Source organism: Odocoileus virginianus, chromosome 33 (genome assembly GCF_023699985.2).
Source record: "Odocoileus virginianus isolate 20LAN1187 ecotype Illinois chromosome 33, Ovbor_1.2, whole genome shotgun sequence".
Taxonomy (NCBI): domain Eukaryota; kingdom Metazoa; phylum Chordata; class Mammalia; order Artiodactyla; family Cervidae; genus Odocoileus; species Odocoileus virginianus.
The window spans coordinates 40,550,867-40,575,437 of NC_069706.1; the positions used below are offsets into that span (position 1 = coordinate 40,550,867).

Below are 24,571 nucleotides of genomic sequence, written 5' to 3' on the forward strand. Positions count from 1 at the left end.
CTCCCTCGACCCTGCTGGTGCCCTGGTCTTAGACCCAGAACTGTGACCAGTAAAGACTAGTCTGTGGCATCTTTGGTCTGGCAGCCAGAAGGGCCTGGACAGATGGGCAGGGAGGTGCCCAGGGTCGCCTGGCTGGGAACAGGGGCAGCCTCTCGGCTCCCATGGCTCTTATCACCAGCAAATGCCTTTGCTTCTCAAGCTCCCATGAGCATGGGGTTCACCAAGGAAGCTTGTTAAATGCAGACAGCAGGGCCCCACCACAGATCCTGTTCTGCAGGTCCCACTTTCCACAATCTGCATTTTCCACAAAGTCCCAGGTGATCCTGGCGCAGACCACATCTTTGTTGTTCAGTCGCTCAGTCGTTTTGCCCGACTCTTTGTGACCCCATGGACCGCAGCACATCAGGATACCCTGTCCATCACCAACTCCCAGAGCTTGCTCAAACTCATGTCTATCAAGTCGGTGAAGCCATCCAACCATCTCATCCTCTGTTGTCCCCTTCCCTCCCGCCTTCCATCTTTCCCAGCATCAGGGTCTTTTCCAATGAGTCAGCTCTTCGCATCAGTTGGCCAAAGTATTGGAGCTTCAGCTTCAACATCAGTCCTTCCAATGAACATTCAGGACTGAGTTCCTTTAGGATGGACTGGTTGGATCTCCTTGCAGTCCAAGGGACTCTCAAGAGTCTTCTCCAACACCACAGTTCAAAAACATCAATTCTTTGGCGCTCAGCTTTCTTTATAGTCCAACTCTCACGTCCATACATGACTACTGGAAAAATCAGAGCTTTGACTAGAGAGACCTTTGTCAGCAAGGTAATGTCTTTACTTTTTAATACACTGTCTAGGTTTGTCATAGAAGTGTTCAGTGATCTGCTAAAGTGACTCACAAAACTCAGGCAAACACTCCTTATGTTTACTGCTTTATTATAGTAAAGGGTGTGACCTATATACAACTGCCTGACTTTCAGGTGTGCACATGGCCACCTGACCTGTTTCTTTTTTTAAGTTTTTGGAAATTAATTTATTTTATTTGGCTATACCAGGTCTTAGTTGTGGCATGCAGGATCTTTAGTCTCAGCATGTGGGATTTAGTTCCTTGACCAGGGATCAAACCTGGGCTCCCTGAATTCATTGGGAGTACAATCTTAGCCACTGGACTGCCGGGGAAGTCCCAGTCACCTGAACCATGGATGCATTGTCCAGACTCTGCTGCAGGTCAGCAGGTAAGTTGGAGATGAAGATGTGTAAGCAGGAGTAGTGTCTGAGAGCTTCTGGAAATCTCCTTGAAGTTGGGGAGTGGTCAGATGTGAAGGTTGGAGCTCCAGCAGCCACTTTGGGAGAGAAAAGGGAAGTCATGAGCAGCAAGGTAGAGGCATTCTTGGTCATTAGTGATCCTAATATGAATTCATGTGACCTGGCAATGCCAACCTCCATGCTTCCTGTACATGAAATAAAATACACTTCTGACTTATTTTAGCCACTGTTATTTTGGGTTTCTGTTTACACAGCTGAACCTAATCATGGGAATAACAAGCAACACTGGCCACATCTGTGACTATTCCAAGGCAGCTGCTGCTACCGGAACACACAGGGCCTTCATCAGCATCTCTGCCATGTCCCTGTTCTCATGGTAGCCCTCAGTCCCCAGGATGCTAAGAAGAGCTGACCACTTCGACCCTCCTCAGGAGGCAGCTTTTGCATGTACTGGGAAACCCACCGCACCATCTGCAGCTCTGCCTCAGTGTCCACCTCGCACCACAGCCCCTCTCCCACCAGTTAACGTGAAGTCTCACCTTTCTGATCTTGTCACCAGCTAAGAACTCCTGGACCCAGGTCTTCTGCCCTGCAGACCACACCCTCCATCACAGCTTCTGGGCTGAGACACAAACAGAAACACAACAGGGAGGCAGAAAGTCTCCAGAGGGGCCTGGGAGGGATACTTGCAGTGACCACCTGCCCTTGGGCTGGCTCAAGGAGGATTGTTATCTCCTTATGTTGTGCCTCTTGATGCTCTCTGTAGTACAAGGTGACACCCCAGCTCTGGGGATGCAAGGGAGGTGACCATCCAAGTTTACGCAGCAGGTGTGCTGAAGGTCTGTCCAAACCTAACCTGTTGTCTTAACATCTGCTCTGTGTGAACAGGCTGTGATGTAAACCATGTACATCCTGTGTTCAGGTGTTAATTCCCCAGCACCTGAAACATCTGCACTGCTGAGGGAGTGTGTCACCTGCCCAGGAGGCCTGAGTCCTGCGTAGGAGCAGCTGAGCCACCCTGGTCATCTTAAGTTTGTTCCCAAAATGCAGCCACGTTGCTGTCTGAGACAAACAGGTCCTGTATAGAATGCAGATTCTGGAGGCCCCAGAACTCCAGGGGTGGGACAGGAAGAAACAAAGGCTCCTGAGAAAATTCATGTTCTTAGGCCAAGGTTGCTTGGAAAGGCCAGGCCCTCCTTCTAGACCTTCATGTCAGCAATCAAGCTGTCAGTTTATGAACCATTAAGCTGACTGTGCTCACTGATGATATTTTAGATTCTACTGAAATTGATAAGCTGATCCACCTTTTGTAATAATCCAACGATGCGTCATCCATCATGGTTCCAGCTTCAGAAAGAGGGCAGCAAGGGTATGTCCTGTAATGTTCCCATCAATGTTTATTTTTATTTAATTATGTCTGGAGAGCAGCACTCTCTGTTTGGATGGAGGACAGTTAGGGAGGGCTTGTGAAGGGAGCTGAATGGGAGGCCACACTGGTGCCCTCTTTATTCCAAGGGAGATCCAAACATGATCTGAAACCTGTAGTCTTGTTCCATCTGGCCCACACGCACACCACAGGCCGATGCTGAGAGGACGCTGGCCACAGGAATGCGGCATGTGGCTGCACAATCTTCCCACCACACTGCCACCCCTGTTTGATGTCTCTAGGATGTCACTTAGACTCATTGTCACAGACACACCCGTTGTGTCCTATGTGAGGAGATTCCATTCAGAAGCAGCTTGGACAAACAGTCCCGGGCAAAATCCTCCAGGTCCTCCAGCCATGCTCCGGGAGGCAGCCCGACCAGCCCTGGCTAGCCACCCACCCACAGTGTGTCCGGGCAGACACGAATCACCTGTCCCCAGGGTCAGCCCTCCGCGCCCTCAGGAGTGCCCATGAGCCCATGTTCCCCCAGCCCAGACAGCCCCAACTGTCTGTGGAAGCACCAGACCCCTGAGGGCAGCTGCAGGGCCCGCTCGGCTCCTGAACAAGGCCAGGCGTGGAGCAGAGTGGGTCCAAGGCCAGAGGCAGAGGGCTCGGCCATGGTGGCTGCCACAGCAGCCTGGAGAGCTTGGACGCTGAGCAAGGAGGGATGCGTCACTGGCGACCAGTCTCTGAGATGCTGCTGAGGAGAAGGAGGCCGTCTAGTGGCTCTTGGTTTTCCACAAGTACTTGTGAATCTGCGGTGACCCTCACAGGGTCCCACCCGGGTCTGACCTCCCAAGGACCAGTAAACAGCATCCGTGGCAATGATGTACTCAGCATGGACCACGGGGCATTTGTGGAGTAAATGCACAGCTTGCCACAATTATAATGAGTCAAATAGAATCGCTGAAAATCACCAAAAATCTATACAAAAATGGGTGCATCATGCAGTAAGTCGATCTCCTTGCATCTGGACTTTGCAGTCTAACAGCCAGAACTCAAAAACAACGCGTACATGCACATGTGTACACAAGCCTATCGCACATTCTGGTAGAGAGTCTGGAAAACATAGTTTAACCGTAATTTAAAAAACACACAATACTCTTCATTGTAAGTTCCAGACAACCAGTCGACTCTCACAGGATACTTCTGTTGATTTTTGGAGAACTCTTATATCTGTCGGTAACCTGTGCTTGTAGCTGACCAGCAAGGGTCCTTTCCACACGTTAGTGGATTTCTTTCTTTCTTTTTTTTTGCCTTAATGGATAAGACAAAAGTGAAGCCACAAAACTCAATCTGATCTTTTCTTGCTTGTCAGCGACTTCTTTCCTGAACTGGATCTTAGTTTTCTAATAGTAAAAGAGTATTTCCTCCATATTCTTGTGCTGTTGGGTATATTGGCTTCAACACAGTATTGAGCATAATCAGCACATTAGCGTTTTCTCTCCCCTTTTACTGAGTTGAGACTCTCCAGAAAGCAATACAGGTGGGGTGTAAACACTCCTGCTCAGACCCTGTTCAAGCCACACCTCACAGGACTGACAGAGCGGGAGCGATGGTCGGCGGCCACTATGGATAGAACTAGGAAAAAGGAGACACAGGAGGACTGAGGCACGTATGCTGCCACCTGACACCAAGACCAGTGATGAATTATGGCTACAGAACAAAAGGCATATGCATCAGCCTCACAAAGGAAGGGTGAACGTCTGAGAGGAGCTGGGAGATGAAAGCGGAAGGAAGAGGCAGAGGCGTGGGCAGTGCTCACGTTGCAGGACTGTAAACAGGCCAGCGCATACTTGAGGCTGCTGCTGAGTTGCTGAGTTCTCTGTTCCTGGGAGGCCCAGGCGTGGGCTCAGCTGTCTGCTGCCCTGGGTTCACTTTTATCTGGTTCCTTGCTGCTACCTCTGGGTCCTGCAGGATCTCCTCCTCTGTTAGTCTCCTCTCCACTCCTCTTACTTGCTGAGCCTCTCTTACAATAAAGAACTCTAAAAGAGCTTTTCTTGATTAAAATCCATTTACTCCAAAGTTCTTAGGCAGCATTATAAATACTGGTTTTAAACACTAGCCACAGGATTATAGATAAAATCAAAACTATTTCCCAATGAAATTTCATCTAAAAATATACCAGCCTCTGCTCTCACCTTATTTTAGTAAAGCGCATCAGAGGGAACACTGGACCTGTGTCCAGGTGAAGGTCACTTATGTCTCTTTATGTTATTTCCAGGAATTACTCAAGAGTAGATGAGAAAAAAAACAGAAGGGAGTTGTCTATAAAAAAATGTTCACATAAACAGGCTTTCTCAGTCAGGGAAAACACTTTTCTGCTTAAATTCAAATAAACCAGGACAAAAGGTATACTGGCCCTGAGGGGGCTTGGACCCAGCCACCTGGGGTGGATATTACTGCTCATATCGCTGGAAAAACCTGTACTGCAGAGTCCTGGTAGCTGTTCCTTTGTCTTTCATTCTTCCCTTGACCTCTGAAAGCCTTTCTCTCCCAGAATTCAGGTAGTGGTTCTGGAAGAACTGCAGAGGCAGCACAACTGATCGGGCTACTTAACCCCGTTCAAGTCAGTGAAAATGAACAGATCGCTTAGAGTCATGGGTTCTTGATTTCATTCTCCATTTGCAACGGTGAAATTTGCTTGATAGCATGGTTAAATATCTCCAAATTATAATTAATTCTAATTAGCCAATAAAATCTTAGTACACTAAAATCTTGATTAACCAGAACTGAAATAGTCAGAATTGCCATGCCGTATTCTATTTTTAAGAGAGTGACAGATCGAGTAGAAATACAATCTAAAACCAGATTGTGATATAAATTTCAGGCAACATTCTGGGATTGGTTTAGCACTGCTCTCACCTGGAATAAAATTTGCCCATGGGAACCATGTTTTGCCTGGCCACTCCCTTCCTCTGTCCTGCCAGGCCCAAGTCCCCTCACCCCTTTGACACCATTTGGTGTTGTTTCAGGGGGTGACAAAGAGCTCTGTTACCATAGTTCTTTTTGTCTCAGTGTAGAAAAGAATTTAGTGAAACAAAGTGACAGATAAGAAGTGATCTATTAGAACAGGATGTTTGTGAGGTTTACAAACAGGTGGGTGAGAAATGCTGTGCCCCAGAACTTACTGGGCTACAGTTTTTTTTTAATTAATTAATTAAGCTATCCATTCTTGTCTGTGCTGGGTCTTCCTTGCTGCATGGGCTTGTCTCGAGTTGTGCCAAGCGGGGGCTACTGTCTAGTTGTGGTGTGTGGGTTTCTCATCGCAGCAGCTTCTCTTGTTGCAGGGCACAGGCTCTGGGGCATGTGGGCTTCAGTAGCTGTGGCATATGGGCTCAGTAGAGCCCAGGCTCAATAGTAGCGGCGCACAGGCTCAGTGGTTCCATGCATGTGAGATCTTCCTGGACCAGGGATGGAACCCATGTCTCCTCCATTGGCAGGAGGATTCTTCAACAGTGAGCCACCAGAGATGGGCTACAGTTTTATAATCAAAGGAAAAGTGGGGAGAGGGAGAACTTGTCTTTCTTGAGAAGATGTCATGCTTCCATCATCAGGTCCTCCTCTAGGTTGAGCAAGGACTTTGCTTGTCTCCACGTAGTCAAGCTAGGTCCACAAGTTACTGTTTTCTGGTCAGAGATCGTGTCCGAGGGAGCATTGACTTATTGAACTCACTGGGCAGTATGTGGGTCCCATGCTGTCATTGTTTCCTTCTTTGAGGGCCTGTCTGATGCTTCTGCAACCTGGTTTTGTCACTGAGCAAGCTTGCTTAGTTTTGCAGTTAAGCAAATCTGCTTCCTTGAGTAATCATTAACTTACAGGGGTCTCTCCTATCGGTTTCTACTTATAATCCTCCAGCGGGATTAACTATTTAATCATCTACTTTGTCACTTCTGTCTCTATCACCTCCACACCCTGGGAGTGTCATGTCGTCCCCTTTCCTTCCTGGCGGGCTTCCTCCCAGACTATATTTCTGCCTTAGTCAGTTCAGTTTAGTTGCTCAGTCATCTCTGACTCTCTGCGACCCAGATATCCCATGTTCCTGCTTGGACCCAGCCAATCATATTCATTTCAAACACTGGACTGAAGGCCAAGCTGGTATTCCTTCCTTGACCTTTGTTTTCATTGCCTTTGAGGAATACACCACTCTTGCCTATAAGAGTTTAGGACAAGACACACCTTTCACCCCCCATCCCAATACTCATGCACCTCACAGGCCACAGCCCCCAATTCTCAAGAAACATAACTCAGAGGGAGTGGGGAGAGCTGAGTGGGTGTGCTGTCTGGGTGCTGTGGCACCTCCCAGGTGGGCAAAACCTGAATAGGTAAGGCCTGTGTAACCACCTGGCCCACCTCCCACACAAAGGGGAAATGAGGCATTACTCTGACCCTTAGCCCAGACTGCATGGAGCACATTTGGAATGGCAGTCCTTCTCTCCCCATTATTGGGTAGGTTAACTTCATGTGGAAAGGAGGACCCCACCTGAAAGTGGAAATGACCCTGCAATCCCCTGTGGGGCCAATACTGTCTCAGTCTGGGCCACCCATTCCCGGCCCTAAGGTGGGGGGGGGGGGGGGCGGCGGAGTGTGTGTGTGTCTGTGTCCATTTCCCAAGATTTCCTTTCCCCAAACTCTTCCCTGGTATCCTGACAGCACACTCCCCTTGACCCCACCCCCCACCCCCACTCTCCCCCCTTGTCCCTGGGTGGCAGGACAAACTTCAGAGTCCTGGCATCCAAGATCCTTACAGAGAAACAAGTGGGCCCACCTCCCAACAAAACAAAAAAGGTTCTAACAAGGAAGTGAAGACTTTAGTTGGCTGCAGGCCTTTTGAACCTAAATGGAGCTAAGATAAACAGCAGTATGGAGGCCACTGAAAGTGAAAGCCGCTCAGTCTTCTCCGACTCTGCCACCCACGGACTATACAATCCATGGAATTCTCCAGGCCAGAGTACTGGAGTGGGTAGCCTTTCCCTTCTCCAGGCCAGAATACTGGAGTGGGTAGCCTTTCGCTTCTCCAGGCCAGAATACTGGAGTGGGTAGCCTTTCGCTTCTCCAGGCCAGAATACTGGAGTGGGTAGCCTTTTCCTTCTCCAGGGGATCTCTCCAATCCAGGGATCGACCTCAGGTCGCCCGCATTGCAGGCGGATTCCTCACCAGCTGAGCCACCAGGACAGCCGGAAGCCACTGGGACATATTAGATGATGACGATCCCTTCTTCGTCATTAGTATTCACTTAGAAAACCGTAATTCATTGGGAGTTCCTGTTAGAGAAAACCTGACACTGAAGATTAAACACTGCAAGTATCTTGTATCCCTGTTGAAGGTAAACTGCACTGTGAAGCTTAAGCCTAAAGGCCGAGGCCCGCGCCCCCTGTGGCCGCGCGGGAGGAACCGCCAGCAAGCTCCTGCCAGGTACGGCGCGGAGGCCCCGCGCACGCGCAGAGCTGACTGCCGACCAGAGACGGGACGGAGGTCCCGCGCATGCGCAGAGCTGAACGCTGGCGCAGCGCCAGTCTCCGCTGATAGGCGAGGTGAGGGGGTCGAGAGAGGAGGGATGGCGGCGGACACTTTGGGGAGAAGGGCCAAGATGACTGTCAGGAGAGCTGGGGGGCGGGCGCTGTGCCGGCTGAAATCCCAGGTAGAGCGTCTGCCTCCGAACTAGGCAGTACCAGACGGCCTCGACCGAAGCGGCCGGGAGCGCGCGTCGACGGGGAGGCGGAGACTGCGCAGGCGCGGGAGGCGGCGGCGGCCCCGGCGCGCGCGGGTTGGACGCTCGCGGGCTCCGGGCGGGTTGAAGGGGCCCGCTGTCGCCTGCCCCGCTCTGCTCAGGGTCGTTTGTGGTCTGCAGCCGCTGCCATTCAGGAGCCTCTGCTGGGAGCCGGCCGTGCCGTTCACGCGGCGCAGCTCGGGCTCGGCCTACTTTCGGCGCGCTCTGTCCTCCCAGGCTGCGAGCGCCGCTGACGCCATCGGAAGGCGACCGGAAGCGCCGGTGCCGCGTGGCCCTGTGCCCAATGCTCGGTCCCCGAACCCCTTCCCCGCCGTCTCTCCGTGTCCCGTCCTTGGTTACCTTCTCTGACTGCAAAGTGGGCCTCTCTGATCTGTTTCTGAGGCCCATGGGGAAGGATAAGAAGCGGAGTAGGAGGAGAGGGAGCAAGGAGTGAAGGAAGGGCCTCCCTGCAGACTGTCCGCTATCAGGCCACGTTCTGGTTGTAACAGGCGCGGGTGAATTTGTCTCTTTCAAATAGATAAGTGTTTTACGCTTTCACATTTACATTTAGTGTATCTTCCCCACTGTTGAGTGACGTTCCTGGCCAGCAAGGAGACCACCCAGGATGACCCACCTCCCTGGGGCTCGGTCCTAGGTGTGCTGTCAGAGAACTGGGGTCCTGGAAAGAGGGTTGGGGAGGGTGTGTGCCTGGCGTCTGCCCTCGCCTGTGTTCTCGCAGCCCCTCCTAGCTAAGGTCTTCCATCTCAGACAGTACTGTGTAGATTTAGCCTCTCCGACTTCTTCCTGTTCTCTAGGCACCCGTGACCGCGTTCACCCAGAGGAAGGTGCATGGGCCTTCCTGCATGGGCCATGGGACAGTGAGTGGGAGGAGTGGTGAAGACTGGGCATTTGTGCAAAATAAACGTTGAAATACTAAGCCGCGTGTGTTAGCTTTATGTCTTTTAACCGTCATTTCAAGCCTATGGTTTTTGTAAGTCGTTTCAAGGGTTGTAGTTTGTTCTAAATCAGAAGTACTCTGCAGTTAATATTTCAGCAGAGTCTCAAACTGGATGGGGAGGGAATGCAAGCAGAGTGCTTTTGAGAAGTTCTGATCTAAAAATATGCCCTAGACCACCATTTCTTGCCACCTCCCCAGGGTTGTTGTTGTTCAGTCGCTAAGTTGTGTCCAACTCTTTGCAACCTGGTGGATTGCAGCATGCCAGGCTTCCCTGTCCTTGGCTGTCTCCTAGAGTTTGTCAAACTCATATCCATTGAATTGGTGGTGTCATCCAACCATCTCATCCTGTCATCCCCAGGGTAATTGATGCATGTTGTGAGACAGTTGCTTTGAGGCTATGCAGCATCCAGTTTCTTTTCAAGTTTTTGCCTAGTTGCTGGAAACAATTACAAGACTGTTTGCCTAATGGTGATACTCTTGTTTCTCTCATTCCTTATTTATTTATTTTTGGCTGCACCTGGTGGTATGTGGGATATGCAGGATCTCAGTTCTCCAACCAGGGATTGAGCTCATGCCCCCGTTCCTTGGGAACACAGTCTTAACTTCTGGACTGCCAGGGAAGTCCCTCTTTCCTCACTTATTAATAGGACTTTTCTGTAGGAGAACACTGCTCCTTCCATATTTCTTTTATTGAATGTTTTTATCATGAGGACCCAGATGTAAGGGTCTATGGGAGGTTAGTCAGTACTGGCACACTCATTACATTAAAAGTAAAGATTATTTTTTCCTCAGATCATTCCAGCTTTGGCCATTAAGAGCTCTTTCAGACTCCTTGATGTTTACTCCATGAAATCCTCAAGGCTGGCCTTCTTTTCAGCAACCTGTTTGCAGGTGAAGAAGTTGTGGAAGAAGTCATGCAAATCGCCGATCCCAGGAGAGGGGCTTTCCTACATATATGGCAGAGTCGAAGGATGAAGGTGGCAGTAATGGTAATAGTGGCCATTTGCTGGGTGTATTGGGTAGTGGGTGAAGCACTTGGGACACAGTTTTTATTAAAATCTCATCATAAACCTTCACTTTCCTGGTCTTACCCATGAGGAGACTGAGTCTGGGGGTTTAGGGCCTGAGCTGGGTTCTCTCTGCATAAGAGGAGGTGCTCCAGGCATCTGTGCCTTCCCTGTTTGCTGGGCATCCCCACCGGGAGGGCATCCACAGGGGAGGGCATCCCCACCAGGAGGGCACCCCCACGGGAGGGCATCCCCACTGGGAGGGCAGTGCTGTGCTTGCCTGTGTCCTTGGCGATGGCACCATCCTTGCAGGGCGTCTGATAAAAAGGGCCCTTTCTGTGTGCACATTGGCACACGCTACACCCATTCCCAGTGGAGATGGGAAACATGTTTTCTGTTTTATCTAGAAAAGAGGAAATAGGCAGTGTTATTTCATAACATTTTCTGTTTTGGAAAACCTGGATTTTTTCCACATGTATTTTTAAAATGTCTTAGGAGCAATCCTTGGAGGAAAAGACATGATACAGATTTCACCAAGAGTTCCTCCGCTTTTCATCCACATCTTCAAGAAACAGCTCCAGGAAGAAGGGAAACCTTTCATCAACACACATGGCTAAGGGATGGACTTGCAAGCAACCTCGAAGATCAGCTCTCACAGGGCTCTGGGACCTTGCAGCCCCGGCCCGGGTCTTGGCACGGCCTTTTCTATAAGGGGAGGTGTGCTGCCCCGTGGTCACTGGCTGCCTGTGAGAGAGCCAGGCCTCCAGGCTCAGCATCGGACCAGCCTCTGACCCCCTCTTGCAAAGGAAGGGGGGTCGGGCTTTGTGCTGGACCTTTGTTTCTTGAGGCATGTTTGCCCCGTGTGTGAGCCAGTGCCACTGACACTCTGTCCTGGCTGTGTCTCAGGCTCCCCCAGGAACAGTGGGAGCTGAGCAGGCGGAGGTGGCCACAGGCCGGGGGTACAGTGCAGCTCCATGCCCTTCCTTCTCACCAGGGCTCTGTGGAAAGTTAAGAAATACAGAAAGGACAAACAAAGTAAATGAGACACAAGTCACCCACAGCACAGGAAGCTGGGAATGTGGTGTGTAATCACTGAGACCACAGGGATATTTCCGCTGAGCCCAGGGCAGAAGGACTGTGGGCGAGTGTGGGTGCGGTTGGAAATGCAAGAGCGTCCTTCCCACCCAGACCCCTGCATGTGCAGACCTGAGGGGAGACAGTGAGGGGGCTGGGCGGTGAGGCTAGAGGACATGGAGAGAACAAAACACAAATGTGGAGTGAACGTGTTTCCTGTAGAAAGTCAGTGGTGACTTGAAAATGGAACAGGGACAGACAGACCTGACCTGAATGGGACAAGCTCAGAACAAACTCATCCAGGAAGGCAGAGGCTTCCTGTGAGGTGACTCAGTGTCACTGAGGTTACAGAAACAGTGTGAGAGGGAGAGGCAGCCACTGACTCTGGGCTCTGGTCTGGATGCTGGGCAAGGATAGGAGAGCAGATTGATTCTCCTGGGTTCTAAGGACTCAGGATGAGTCCAAGCAAAACTGTATCTGGATATTTCTAAACCCACTATGTGGTCAGACTCCCCCAAACCAGCTGTTTCCTTGCTCTCTGGTCATCCAGTCCCTGCCTTACCCACACCCACTTGCATGACTGACCTTCCCTCTTCATCCTAGAGCCTAGTCAGTGAAAACCTTCCTGCTTGCCCTCTGCCCCCCAGCTAACAAGTGTTCTAATCTTTAGATCCAAAATCAGTGCAGTTGGTGGCTGCAGCCATGAAATTAAAAGACACTTGCTCTTTGTAAGAAAAGCTATGACAAACCTAGACAGCATATTAGAAAGCAGAGACATTACTTTGCTGACAAAGGTCCATCTAGTCAAGCTATGATTTTTCCAGTTGTCACGTATGGATGTGAGAGATGGACTATTAAAAAAAAAACAAAACTGAGTGCCAAAGAATTGATGCTTTTGAACTGTGGTGTTGGAGAAGACTCTTGAGAGTCCCTTGGACTGCAAGGAGATCCAACCAGTCCATCCTAAAGGAACTCAGTCCTGAAAGTTCATTGGAAGGACTGATGTTGAAGCTGAAGCTCCAATACTTTGGCCACCTGATGCAAAGAACTGACTCATTGGAAAAGACCCTGATGCTGGGAAAGATTGAAGGCAGGAGGAGAAGGGGACAACAGAGGATGAGATGGTTGGATGGCATCACTGACTTGATGGATGTGAGTTTGAGTAAGCTGCAGGAATTGGTGACGGACAGGGAAGCCTGGCATGCAACAGTCCATGGGGTCACAGAGAGTTGGATACAACTGAGCAACTGAAGTGAACTGAATCTTTAGATCTGCACGTCTCCGCCTTGATAGCTTATCACAGGGATAGTTGGGGCTGTGCTCCTCCACTGATTCCCGACAGATGAGCTGACCTGACGTCAGTGCCCCCACAACTCCCCCTCCCTCCAGAGGGAAAGCAGTCCTCATGTCCTGCCCCGTGGCAGTGGGGCGTCACTCCAGGACCTTGCTTTAGACCCTCCAGGTCTGCCTCCATGAAGCCCCGATGTCTGCTGCTCACTCTGGGCTCTCTCTCTCATCTTGAAACTGGGCAAGGACAGGTCTTGCAGGGGGCAGCCCGCCACCTACTAGTATGATTCAGAAGCTCATCTGGAAAGATAGGTGCAAGAGGAGGAACTATGGCACTTTTAAAAATATTCATTTTTAAGCTTAATTTGGCTATGCCTGGTCTTAGTTGTGACACGCAGGATCTGCTACTAGTTCTCTGACCAGGGATCGAACTCAGGCTCCCTGGGTTGGGATTGTGGACCTTTAGCCACGGGACCCACAGGAAAGTCCCAGAACCACAGCGTTTTACCAGAAGAATGTCAAGGACAGAGACTCTTTATCGAATATTACACCATCAAACATGCCCAGCTGTGGGCATCCAAACAGGGATGAGCTGACTCTGGGGGATCAGTGGCTCATGGTCCTGTGGGGGCTCTGGCGTGGACTGCAGGGTGCTGAGGTCAGCGGGGCAGCCCTGCTGCCTCCTGACCTGCTGACCCGGCGGTGTCTCGGTTTGCAGAGAAAATGTGGGGCTGTGGGGCCTTCCGACCAGCCATGCGCTGTCACAGCAGCTAGGACACCTCACTGTGGTCCGTGGGTTTGAGATCGTCACTCAACAGCCTTTGAAGTAAGACAGACTTTTTGGCCCAGCAGTTCTACTTTGGGAGTCTGTCATCAGAAATAATGAGTGACGCCAGTGGAAAGATGGGTAATTCTGTATAAAACATTAGAAACAACGTAAGTTCCTATCAGTCAGGAGACATGGTGATGAAATCATTCCATTTTGAGTCGTGTTTGTGGAATATGTCCGAGGTATGATAATCACTGGGGTAAGTTTAAAGAATAGTAGGTACAGAAAAATCTTACAGCTCAAGAAAATGCACAGAAAGCCCTGGAAGTCGGAGGTTTAGGAAAGCAGGCTGACTCTGTGTGAGGAGGTCGAGGGAGGGAGGAGGGGTCCCAGCAAACCAGGGGGACGCTGGTGGGAAATGGGACCCTGCCCGCCCTTTAGCCGCTTCCTGACACTCCTGCCTGTGGCTTGGCCTTCCCTTCGGACACCGGCCCCAGGAATAGGTCAAGGTCAGGAGCCCAGTGGCCTTGGGATCCTGAAGCTGGCCCAAGCCTGGCAGGTTCCAGGGCGTGAAAGGAGATAGGCCTTCCTGGCTGTGGTCCCTACATCCCCAGGGTAGCTGGGCACTCAGGGCAGTTTGCCGGGCTGGACTGCGGCTCCTTGCCCACGTAGCCCCCGGGAAAGGACAGTCACTCTCCCCAGGCCCCTCCATTGCCCTCCTGTCCTGAGTGGGAGCCTTGTACCCTGTGGAAGCGAGGTCATGGCAGCCTCGGAGCAGGCCCAACACGTGGCCGCCGCGGGCTCCGTCTGGGAAGGAGGTCCATCCACAGGGAGGCCCGCTGTCAGCCAGGGCAGGTCTAAGGTGGTGGCTCGAGCGCGGGTCCCCGTGGCTGGCGGTGCCCACCCTGCTGGGTCCATGCCACTCGCCCTGCTTGTGGACCCCGCCTGCGCCTGCCTCTCGGCTGGGAGCTGGAGACGCAGAGGTTCTGCGATGAGACAGCAGCTGTCACCTCCGTTGTGTTCTGGCCCCAGGGACTCTTGTGAAGGTTTGTAACTGAAGCCTGCTCCATGGTCAGAGGAGCCTGGAGGCTACAGTCTGTGGGGTTGCAAAGAGTTGGACACAGCTGAGCAAGTGACCCTACTTAACCTGGAGGTTAGCCCGCTTTGGGGGCTGTGGTGCTTCTGCTTGGGGTCTCTGGACCCCGTTGGGGGGTCTCTCTGTACTGCATGTGTGTGTGTGTGGGCTCTGGACCCTGTGGGGGGAGGGCGTGTCTCTGGACTGTGTGGGTGTGGGTGTGTGTAGTCTGGACTGTGTGTGTGGAGGGGACCTGATGGAGGACCCAGGTGTGTGTGTGTGTGTGTGTGTGTGTGTGTGTGTGTGGTCTCTGACCCTGTGTATGTGTGTGGGGGGTGTCTGGACTGTGTGTGTGGTCTCTGGACCCTGTGTGTGTGTGTGGGGGGGGTGTCTGGACCCTGTGTGTGTGTGTGTGTGTGTGTGGTCTCTGACCCTGTGTATGTGTGGGGGGTGTCTGGACTGTATATGTGTGTGTGTGTGTGTGTGTGTGTGTGTGTGTGGTCTCTGACCCTGTGTGTGTGTGGGGGGGTGTCTGGACCCTGTGTATGTGTGTGTGTGTGTGTGGTCTCTGGACCCTGTGTGTGTGTGGGGGGGGGGTGTCTGGACCCTGTGTATGTGTGTGTGTGTGGTCTCTGGACCCTGTGTGTGTGTGTGGGGGGGGTGTCTGGACCCTGTATATGTGTGTGTGTGTGTGTGTGTGTGTGTGTGGTCTCTGGACCCTGTGTGTGTGTGTGGGGGGGGTGTCTAGACCCTGTGTATGTGTATGTGTGTGGTCTCTGGACCCTGTGTGTGTGTGTGGGGGGGGGTGTCTGGACCCTGTGTGTGTATGTGTGTGTGTGTGTGTGTGTGTGTGTGTGTGTGTAGGGGACCTGATGGTGACCTTAGTTGCAGGAGGAGGAGCCCCACGCACATGTCTGGCCACAGCCAGTGGCACCCATGGGCCTGGAGTCAGACCCTGCTAGTCACTCAACCTCTCAGTGCCTCGGTTTCTCCATCTCTGAAGTGGGTGTGATAACAGCATCTGTTCTGTAGACCTGTTGGGAGACAGCAGCAGCTAACACATGCAGGAACACCTGGAACAGAGTGTCAGCTTGCTGTGAAGACCAGCCTTCATCCTCATGGCAGCAGCAGGCCGCTGGCTGCCCCTGGTGGCCTGGGGTCCCCTGCAGGGCTGGTGGAGGACTGGCCCAGAGCCGTGCCGTTGCCCATGAGTGACAGCTACTCCCGCTGGTCACTTTAAAGGACGGGCAGTGGGCAGGGCCCCGTGGACCCGGTCGGCATGGCCTGCCCTGTGTACCCATGCCCCTCTTGCTGTGTCTGTCCCCCCGTCCCCAGGGGAGGGGGTCTGGACTGTCCCCCGCGCATCTGCAGCTGAGGGTGGGCTGGCCCATGCAGGGCAGAGATGGGGCCTAGCCCTCGACTGCTCACCTTGATGCTGTTCCCTGAGCCCCATCTGGGAGCAAGGATGGGGGAACTCGGGTCCCTAAAACAAGATGTTTCCCCTCCCTTGGACCCCTGAGTCCAGCAGTGGGGTCGGTATGTGTCTGATGGTGGATCTGAGTGATCTCCAGGCGCTCAGTGGAGGGCAGACCCGGCAGCCTCCAGACAGGAGATTCACAGGGGAGCCACCTGCGTCTCCTATAGTTGGACAGCATGTGGGGCACCTGGAGCCCTCTCTTCCTGTGGGTGAGGGGGGGACACTTGGAAAAGCTGGAGCTCTTCTGGGCAAACGCTCAGCTATCTCCTAAAGCAAGTGCACACCCACCCCAGGACCAGTGACTTCAGGAGTCGGAGGCCCCTCGAGAGCAGAGTGAACACGCACACACGGTGAGTACACCTCCCAAATGTCAGTCCCGTGGCGGAAGCAGAGTGCCCACAGCATGACCTTGACAGGCAAGCAGGCCCATGATGGTGGGAGTGGGGGAGGTAGTTACTCTTGGGGATGGCAACTGAAAGGCGTTTAGACTTCTCAGGTGCTGGAACTTTGTACATGTTGGTCTGGGTGTGGACGGCAAACGTTCTCAGTTTATAAAGCTGTGCTCTCAGCATATCTGTGCTTTGCTCTGTAAGTGTGACACTCGAGAAACCAAAGTGCCCTGACCGAGGGGCTGCAGTCCTGGCCTGCATGAGATGCCTGCAGGCCTGGGCTGGCCCATCCTGCCTGGGCCTCAGTTTTCCCAGCTAGAGCAGGAAGTTGCACACAGCTGGGGAGGCCTGAATCCTGCCCACAGGCACGTACATACCGACCTTGACCACGTGGCTCCTGTGGCCCCTGCCGCGGGGCTCAGGGTTGGGAAATTGCTTGCTGACTCACTTTGCTCAGCTCACCCAGAACCAGCTGGGGCCTGGTCACACTTCTTCCATCTGGAAGGGACAGAGGGGGAAGGGCCTCCACGTGGTGGGCGGGGGTTGGGGGAGGCCATCCCCCAGCCCTGTGGCTGCCCCGGCTGGTGCTCATGGGGGCCCTGGGGGCGCCAGCTCAGGGCCATGTGAGTCCTTCTCGGACCCCTCCCTGCCGCATGAAGGGCCCTCTGGGCACCGCTGAAACTTGTTATCATAGTAGTTCAGAAAATCTCAGTCATTTACTAGCACTTGGCTTGAGAAAACAGTGACGGTTGAATGCCCTCTGTATCAGACTGTGCTGAAGACAGCAGCCTTCAAACCCCCACACTGGGAGCCAGCTGGTACACCTCCTTCCACAGGAGAGTGAACGGAGGCCGCTGGCTCAGGCGCCTGATTCCGGTGCCACGGCAACCTCCAGCATCACGTGCTAGGTGCTCACAGATTCTTTCCTTTCCTCACTTTTATTGTATTTGATGTTTTTTCATCCCTTTATTTGTTCATTCATTTTAAACAGCTTCATTGAGTTTTAATTCACAGACTACACCATGCACCCACTTAAAGGGTCACCTCGACGGTCTTGGTTTATCCATGGACAAGAGCAGCCATCACTCAGTCCATTGTGGGGCATTTTCATCACCCCAGAGAGAAGCCTGTGCCATTTACTGACGTTCTTCCCCACCTGCCCATGGGCAGATGTGCCTGTAAAGCTCAGTGTGGTGATGATCTCTAACCAGGGCTCCCTCTGGCTTGGTGCGCTGACCTGCGGCCCAGGCCGCCCCCGCTGGTGGCTCCTGCCCCAGCTCCATTCTGCTGCTTGTCTGCCTGGCTCTGTCACCGAAAGGCCACTCAGAGGCAGGCATGTGGGCCTGGGCCTCCATGTGCCCAGACCTGCCTGTGCCTTAGAGTCTCCCTGGAGCCACTGAGAACATGAATATAAACTAGGAGACAAAGGGGGTGCCTCATCTTGACCACTGGAGACTCACCAGGGCCCCAGGTCACAGCACAGTTTGCCCTGAAATCTCCCGTGGTGAGCGTGATACTCCACCCCAGCCTGGGGCTCCAGGGACCACATCCCAGGGTAAAATAGTTACTGTGGCCCAATGTGAGTCCAGAAGAGGTCCTCAAATTTGCTGCACGTTGAGCTAGTGAAGGAGCAGTTATTCCTAAGCTTCTCCATTTGTAGGTCTGTTGTCCACTGTGAAACCCAGGTCACTGCTTCTGTGGGCCCATTGCAGCCGCGGGGGCCTCAGCCTAGGGGCCCCAGGCAGGTGTTCGCCCCAGCTGGTCCCCCCCCCCCACGCACCCCTCCAGGCTCAGATGGGCCTCAACCCTGCTCTCATTGCAGCGGTGTTATTTTGATTAAACATTTATTTTTCAAACTTGTATAAATCACTGTCTTTGGGCAAAACAGACATGATTTATGTTATTTAAATCAGCTCTGCTCTACTCAAAACATATTTAAAAGATGGGCCAAGTCAGTCTGGACTGTTTAGGTGACTCCGCGGCGACTCTAGGAAGAAGCTCAGGGACCAAGAGCTGACCCAGGGCCTGGAGGGTCCTTTCCGAGCGGGTCACAGGCAGTGAGTGAGAGGGTCCAGCCGAGGAGCCGGTCCGCCGCGGCCGCTGCAGGCCTGGCCTCCCGGGAGAGGCACGCAGGGCGGGGCGGCGTCGGGCCGGCCTCCTCAGACCCGTCTACCGCCCCCTGGATCCCCGCCTCCCTCAGTCCCGGACCTTCCCTCACCACCCCTCACGAGACTCTGTCGGCTGAACCCGCCCTCATGCTTCCTGCTGACCTGGCGAGAAGGGGCCAGATTTTCTGTTCCTGAGAGTTTCCTTGGATACCAGGGAATTCTAGCAGAAGTTTGGGGTCAGCACTGGAACATTCCTCTCCAGCCGCACTGAGTTCCCGATGACACCACCCCCCATCTGCAGAGACAAAGTGCACCTCACAGCTGGCTGTGACAGCAGCTGTTCACAGCAGCACCTTCAGCTGCAGGAATCGGATCTCTGCTCCCAACGCCCAGAGCACAGCTTCTCCATCCCTTGAAGGTCAGAACTGTGCTCCTGGCCCTGTGGTCATTTAGCGCCACACCTTCTCTTCTTGATGACCCTGTTCTGTGGATCCCTGGGGTCTGGCGTGTATGTGTGTGTGTGTGTGCCCACTTGGGTGTGGAAATGAACACACCCAGCTGTGAGCAGCCAACACACGGGGCGTTACACAGATGGATAAATGGACGCCGGCACCTCCCTCGAGGTCACAGTGAGGAAGGGCAGGAGGCAGGACTCCACTCCAGCTCTGGGTGGCACCCAAGCCTGGGTGTGTGACGACAGCTGTCCTACCTCCAGGCACAGGCCACCCCAGCCTGGTGTCCGGAGGATGAATGCCTGGGCTCCTACCACGAGGAACTGAGTGTTTTTGGAAGAGGTTTTATTGTCAAGGAAACCACTGATCCCTAATTAAAAGTGGAAGGAGCAGTGATAAGTGAATGTCAAAGGCTGCTGTCTCTGCATGTCTGTGTCTCCCAGGTTCACCTGTTAAGTCCCAGCACCCAGAGTGGCACTGTTGTGGGTGGGGCTCAGCGGGGCACCGTTGGGGGAGGGACTCTCAACAAGGATCTGGGCCCCTGATGAGGCCCTTCGGCGCTCCCTCCCTGCTCCCACCGGGTGGGTGCACAGTGGGAAGCAGCTGTCATGAAACAGGCAGGCTCACCAGCACGCTGGTCCGGGCTCCCTGCCTGCAGACTGTAAGCAGTCCATGTGCGCTGTTTGCCAGCCACCAGATGCGGCGTTTGGTTGTGGTGGCCAGAGCTAAAACCCGGAGGGAACACCCGGAGCAGGAGGAGGGCCCCCAACTCATCCTGGGGCCAGAGAGCCTTTCTGGGGAGCAGACACGGAGATGGGCCTTGAGCTGAAGGAGGGCCAGATGGATGAGGTGGCTGTACGCAGAGGCAAAGGGGTGGGTAAGGCCTGGGGCAGCCTGACTTACAGGAATGCAGAGACCTTGGTGTGACTCCATGAGGCGCATGGGGCTGGAGGAAATAGGAAGACTCCCGAAGGTGGGCAGGAGGGAAATGGGCGTGGCTGGGTGGGCACCGAGTGGAGATGGGCGGGGCCGGTGGGCACAGAATGGGGGTGGGCGGGGCAGCTGGGCGCAGAGTTGGGGTGGGGGGGGCCGGTGGGCGCAGAGTGGAGATGGGCGGGGCCGGTGGGCGCAGAGTGGTGGTGGGCGGGGCCGGTGGGCACAGAGTGGTGGTGGGGGGGGCCGGTGGGCACCGAGTGGTGGTGGGCGGGGCCGGTGGGCGCAGAGTGGGGGTGGGCGGGGCCGGTGGGCGCAGAGTGGGGGTGGGCGGGGCAGGTGGGCGCAGAGTGGGGGTGGGCGGGGCCGGTGGGCGCAGAGTGGGGGGTGGGCGAGGCCGGTGGGCGCAGAGTTGGGGTGAGTGGGGCTGCGTGGGCACAGAGTGGAGATGGGCGGGGCCAGTGGGCACAGAGTGGGGGTGGGCGGGGCAGGTGGGCGCAGAGTGGGGGTGGGCGGGGCGGGTGGGCGCATAGTTGGGGTGTGTGGGGCTGCGTGGGCACAGAGTGGGGGTGAGTGGGGCCGGTGGGCGCAGAGTGGAGATGGGCGGGGCAGGTGGGCACAGAGTGGGGGTGAGTGGGGGCAGGTGGGCGCAGAGTGGGGGTGAGTGGGGCCGGTGGGCGCAGAGTGGAGATGGGCGGGGCAGGTGGGCACAGAGTGGGGGTGAGTGGGGCCGGTGGGCGCAGAGTGGGGGTGAGTGGGGCCGGTGGGCGCAGAGTGGAGATGGGCGGGGCAGGTGGGCGCAGAGTGGGGGTGAGTGGGGCCGGTGGGCGCAGAGTGGGGGTGAGAGGGGCCGGTGGGCGCAGAGTGGGGGGTGGGCGGGGCCGGTGGGCGCAGAGTGGGGGTGGGGGGGGCCGGTGGGCGCCGTGGTGGGGTGGGGGGGGCGGGGTGGGCACAGAGTGGGGGTGGGCGGGGCCGGTGGGCGCAGAGTGGGGGTGGGCGGGGCCGGTGGGCGCAGAGTGGGGGTGGGCGGGGCCGGTGGGCGCAGAGTGGGGGTGGGGCGAGGCCGGTGGGCGCAGAGTTGGGGTGAGTGGGGCTGCGTGGGCACAGAGTGGAGATGGGCGGGGCCAGTGGGCACAGAGTGGGGGTGGGCGGGGCAGGTGGGCGCAGAGTGGGGGTGGGCGGGGCAGGTGGGGCGCAGAGTGGGGGTGGGCGGGGCCGGTGGGCGCAGAGTGGGGGTGGGCGGGGCAGGTGGGCGCAGAGTTGGGGTGAGTGGGGCTGCGTGGGCACAGAGTGGAGATGGGCGGGGCCAGTGGGCGCAGAGTGGGGGTGGGCGGGGCAGGTGGGCGCAGAGTGGGGGGGGGGGGGGGCCGGGTGGGCGCAGAGTTGGGGTGAGTGGGGCTGCGTGGGCACAGAGTGGAGATGGGCGGGGCCGGTGGGCACAGAGTGGGGGTGAGTGGGGCCGGTGGGCGCAGAGTGGAGGTGAGTGGGGCCGGTGGGCGCAGAGTGGAGATGGGCGGGGCAGGTGGGCACAGAGTGGGGGGTGAGTGGGGTCGGTGGGCGCAGAGTGGGGGTGAGTGGGGCCGGTGGGCGCAGAGTGGGGGTGAGTGGGGCCGGTGGGGCGCAGAGTGGGGGGTGAGCGGGGCCGGTGGGGCGCAGAGTGGGGGTGAGCGGGGCCGGTGGGCACAGAGTGGTGGTGGGCGGGGCCGGTGGGCGCAGAGTGGAGATGGGCGGGGCCGGTGGGCGCAGAGTGGGGGTGAGTGGGGCCGGTGGGCGCAGAGTGGGGGTGAGTGGGGCCGGTGGGCGCAGAGTGGGGGTGGGCGGGGGCCGGTGGGCACAGAGTGGGGTTGGGCGGGGCCGGTGGGGCGCAGAGTGGTGGTGGGCGGGGCCGGTGGGCGCAGAGTGGGGGTGAGTGGGGCCGGTGGGCGCAGAGTGGAGATGGGCGGGGCCGGTGGGCACAGAGTGGGGGTGAGTGGGGCAGGTGGGCGCAGAGTGGAGGTGAGTGGGGCCGGTGGGCGCAGAGTGGAGATGGGCGGGGCAGGTGGGCACAGAGTGGAGATGGGCGGGGCAGGTGGGCGCAGAGTGGGGGTGAGTGGGGCGGTGGGCGCAGAGTGGGGGTGGGGGGGGCCGGTGGGCGCAGAGTGGGGGTGAGTGGGGTCGGTGGGCGCAGAGTGGGGGTGGGCGGGGCCGGTGGGCGCAGAGTGGAGATGGGCGGGGCAGGTGGGCGCAGAGTGGGGGTGAGTGGGGCAGGTGGGCGCAGAGTGGAGGTGAGTGGGGCCGGTGGGCGCAGAGTGGAGATGGGCGGGGCAGGTGGGCACAGAGTGGGGTGAGTGGGGGCCGGTGGGCGCAGAGTGGTGGTGAGTGGGGCCGGTGGGCGCAGAGTGGGGGTGGGGGGGGCAGGTGGGCGCAGAGTGGGAGTGGAGTGGGGTCAGGTGGGCACAGAGTGGGGGTGAGTGGGGTCGGTGGGCGCAGAGTGGGAGTGAGTGGGGCCGGTGGGCGCAGAGTGGAGATGGGCGGGGCAGGTGGGCACAGAGTGGGGGTGAGTGGGGCCGGTGGGCGCAGAGTGGGGGTGAGTGGGGCCAGTGGGCGCAGAGTGGGGGTGGGCGGGGCCGGTGGGCACATAGTGGAAGTGGTTGGGTGTCCAGCAGAGTCTCCTCTGATTTAATGGGGAACTCCCACTGGAGAGCCCACTAGGAGCTGGCCACAGGGGCTCTCTGAGAGCAGGGGCAGGGCCAGGGAGTAGCCACGGAGAAGGTGGGCTGGGCAAGTCAAGGAAATACATGGAGAAGGAAGGCAAGTCAAGTCAAGGGAGAGCCTCTTCACATGATGAAGGTTTGTGGGGAGAAAAGGCTTGCTTCATTTTTCCTGAAGACCTGGAAGAAAGGAGAGGAGACAGCTGGTGGAAAAGAGCAGATTGCTGTGCGGAGAGTGGGAGTCTGGGAACGGAGGTCTTGCAGGAGGTCCCCCCCCTCCCTCCCCCTCTTCTCTGCTGGCAAACCCCAGGGCTCTGCAGCTTCCCTGCTGGACTCCAGTTGTGCCCTCTGTTAAGACAGTGCTCTGTTTTTCCAGTCCCTTGCAGTGAAACCATCGTGACCTTTGACATAGATGAAATGTATGCTTTTTCCGAGTGTGACTCAAAGCATGTGAGGTTTGTGACCAGGCAGTTCTAAAAGTGGATGGGTAATTGCCGGTTCTCCTTCCTGTGATGACTTTGTAAGATCACGTACATTCACCCCCTCACAGAAAACAACTAGAAAATCTGCACAAAATGCACAAAGGAGCTGCTTGAAGGCATCAGGGGGTGAGCAGCCGCTGCAGACAGGTTCTAGATGAAGGGCTGTTTGAAGAGTGTTCTGTGGCTTCCAGTCTGGGGTGTGTGGACAGTGCTCCTGGGAAAACTGGGTCTTCACCAAGAGAACGAGAAGATGAAATTAGGGGAGCTGTGGCCTCTGGAGAGCAAGGGGGAATCCCACACAAGGACAAGTTTTGATGGGAACTCTCAGATGGCCCATCACCTTTCCTGCTGGCTGGACCACGTGCACACAGCATTCTAGAGCAGTCCAACCACACACAGATAGAGATCTGATCTGGGGTTGGAGTTGAAGCCAGACCCCACCTGTGCTCACTGCCTGTTAACTGGAAGGGATGCCAGTCACTGAAGACCTGTTTTATGTGCAATATTTGGTTCCTCCAAATACTCATACGAAGGTGATCTGTTGGTGCCCAGGAGTGGGATTGCTGGTTTATCTGGCAACTCTCTTTTTAGTTTTTTGAGGAACCTCCATACTGCTTTCCATGGTGGCTGCACTACATTCTCCCTAACAGGGTGGGAGGCTTTCCTTTTCCTCACACGCCCTCTAGCATTTGTTATTTGTAGACTCTTTAATGATGGCCATTCTGACCACTATCAGGTGAGTTCTGATTTGCATTGCTCTAATAATTAGCAATGTGGAGCATTTTTTCATGGGCATACTGGCCATCTGTATGTCTTCTTTGGAGAAATGTCTATTTAGACCTTCTGCCTATTTTTTGATTTCTTTAAAAGTTGTATAAACTGTTTGTATATTTTGGATATTAGATCATTTTTGGTCACATCATTTGCAATTTTTTTCTCCCCAAAATTAGTATAGGTGCCTCATATGCAAAAGAAAAAAGCTGGACCCTTGCTTCCCCCGAATACAAAATCAATTCAAAATGGATCAGAGCCCTAGATGTAAGAACCAAAATTATAAATCTCCTGGAATAAAACATGAAAGTGAGTCCTCATGACCTTGGATTTGGCCATGATTTTTTGATCTGCTATCAAAAGCACAAGCAACAGAAGACAAAATAGATGAAGTGGACTTCCTCAATACGATAAACTTCTGTGCATAAAAGGAGCAAGGAAAAAAATAATCCACCATCCAAAATGGCACAATATATTTGTAAATCATGTACCTGATGAAGTCTGTAGCCCGCCCACAAAGCCCCTGCTGGTCCAGTGCCTGTGGGGTCCTGGGTGCCTGTGGGGTCCCTCCCAGCACAGGTGATAAGGGGGCTTCAGGCCCCATGGCACCCATTGGGTGGACACGGGTCACCCTCAGCACCTCAAGGAGTGAGTGCTGGATGGTTTTGAGCCAGGTCCCTTCTCATCACTGCCCTCAAAGACTGGAGCC

At 55.1% G+C, this 24,571-nt stretch overlaps 1 protein-coding gene and 3 long non-coding RNA genes across 4 annotated transcripts; 2 read left to right on the plus strand and 2 right to left on the minus strand.

Moving 5' to 3' along the window:
- Positions 1–907: 907 nt before the first annotated feature.
- On the minus strand, positions 908–7,919 carry LOC110130404 (uncharacterized). Its single transcript, XR_011485362.1, has 2 exons — positions 1,794–7,919; positions 908–1,331 (listed from the first exon to the last, which is right to left on the minus strand). It is a non-coding gene; the product is annotated as an uncharacterized lncRNA (long non-coding RNA).
- A 154-nt stretch (positions 7,920–8,073) lies between these two features.
- LOC139032759 (uncharacterized) lies at positions 8,074–9,327 on the plus strand. Its single transcript, XR_011485363.1, has 2 exons — positions 8,074–8,321; positions 8,532–9,327. It is a non-coding gene; the product is annotated as an uncharacterized lncRNA (long non-coding RNA).
- Positions 9,328–10,046: 719 nt separating this feature from the next.
- Positions 10,047–13,666, plus strand: LOC139032828 (uncharacterized). The gene is made up of 2 exons (XR_011485450.1): positions 10,047–10,337; positions 10,851–13,666. It is a non-coding gene; the product is annotated as an uncharacterized lncRNA (long non-coding RNA).
- Positions 13,667–18,754: 5,088 nt separating this feature from the next.
- LOC139032772 (uncharacterized) lies at positions 18,755–22,538 on the minus strand. The gene is made up of 3 exons (XM_070460686.1): positions 19,904–22,538; positions 19,614–19,711; positions 18,755–18,829 (listed from the first exon to the last, which is right to left on the minus strand). The coding sequence occupies exons 1-3, from the start codon at positions 22,536–22,538 to the stop codon at positions 18,755–18,757; spliced, it is 2,808 nt and encodes a 935-aa protein (XP_070316787.1).
- Positions 22,539–24,571: the final 2,033 nt, after the last annotated feature.

Excerpts from the sequence above, each read along its gene's own strand:
- LOC139032772 (XM_070460686.1), bottom strand. The coding sequence starts at position 22,538 with ATGTGCCCACCGGCCCCGCCCACCCCCACTCTGCGCCCACTGGCCCCA. Across the intron at positions 19,712-19,903 it reads CCTCATGGAGTCACACCAAG|CTCTGGCCACCACAACCAAA; the intron begins GTCTCTGCATTC and ends TCCGGGTTTTAG. Across the intron at positions 18,830-19,613 it reads GAGCCCGGACCAGCGTGCTG|ATGGGGGGTGGTGTCATCGG; the intron begins GTGAGCCTGCCT and ends TTGTCTCTGCAG.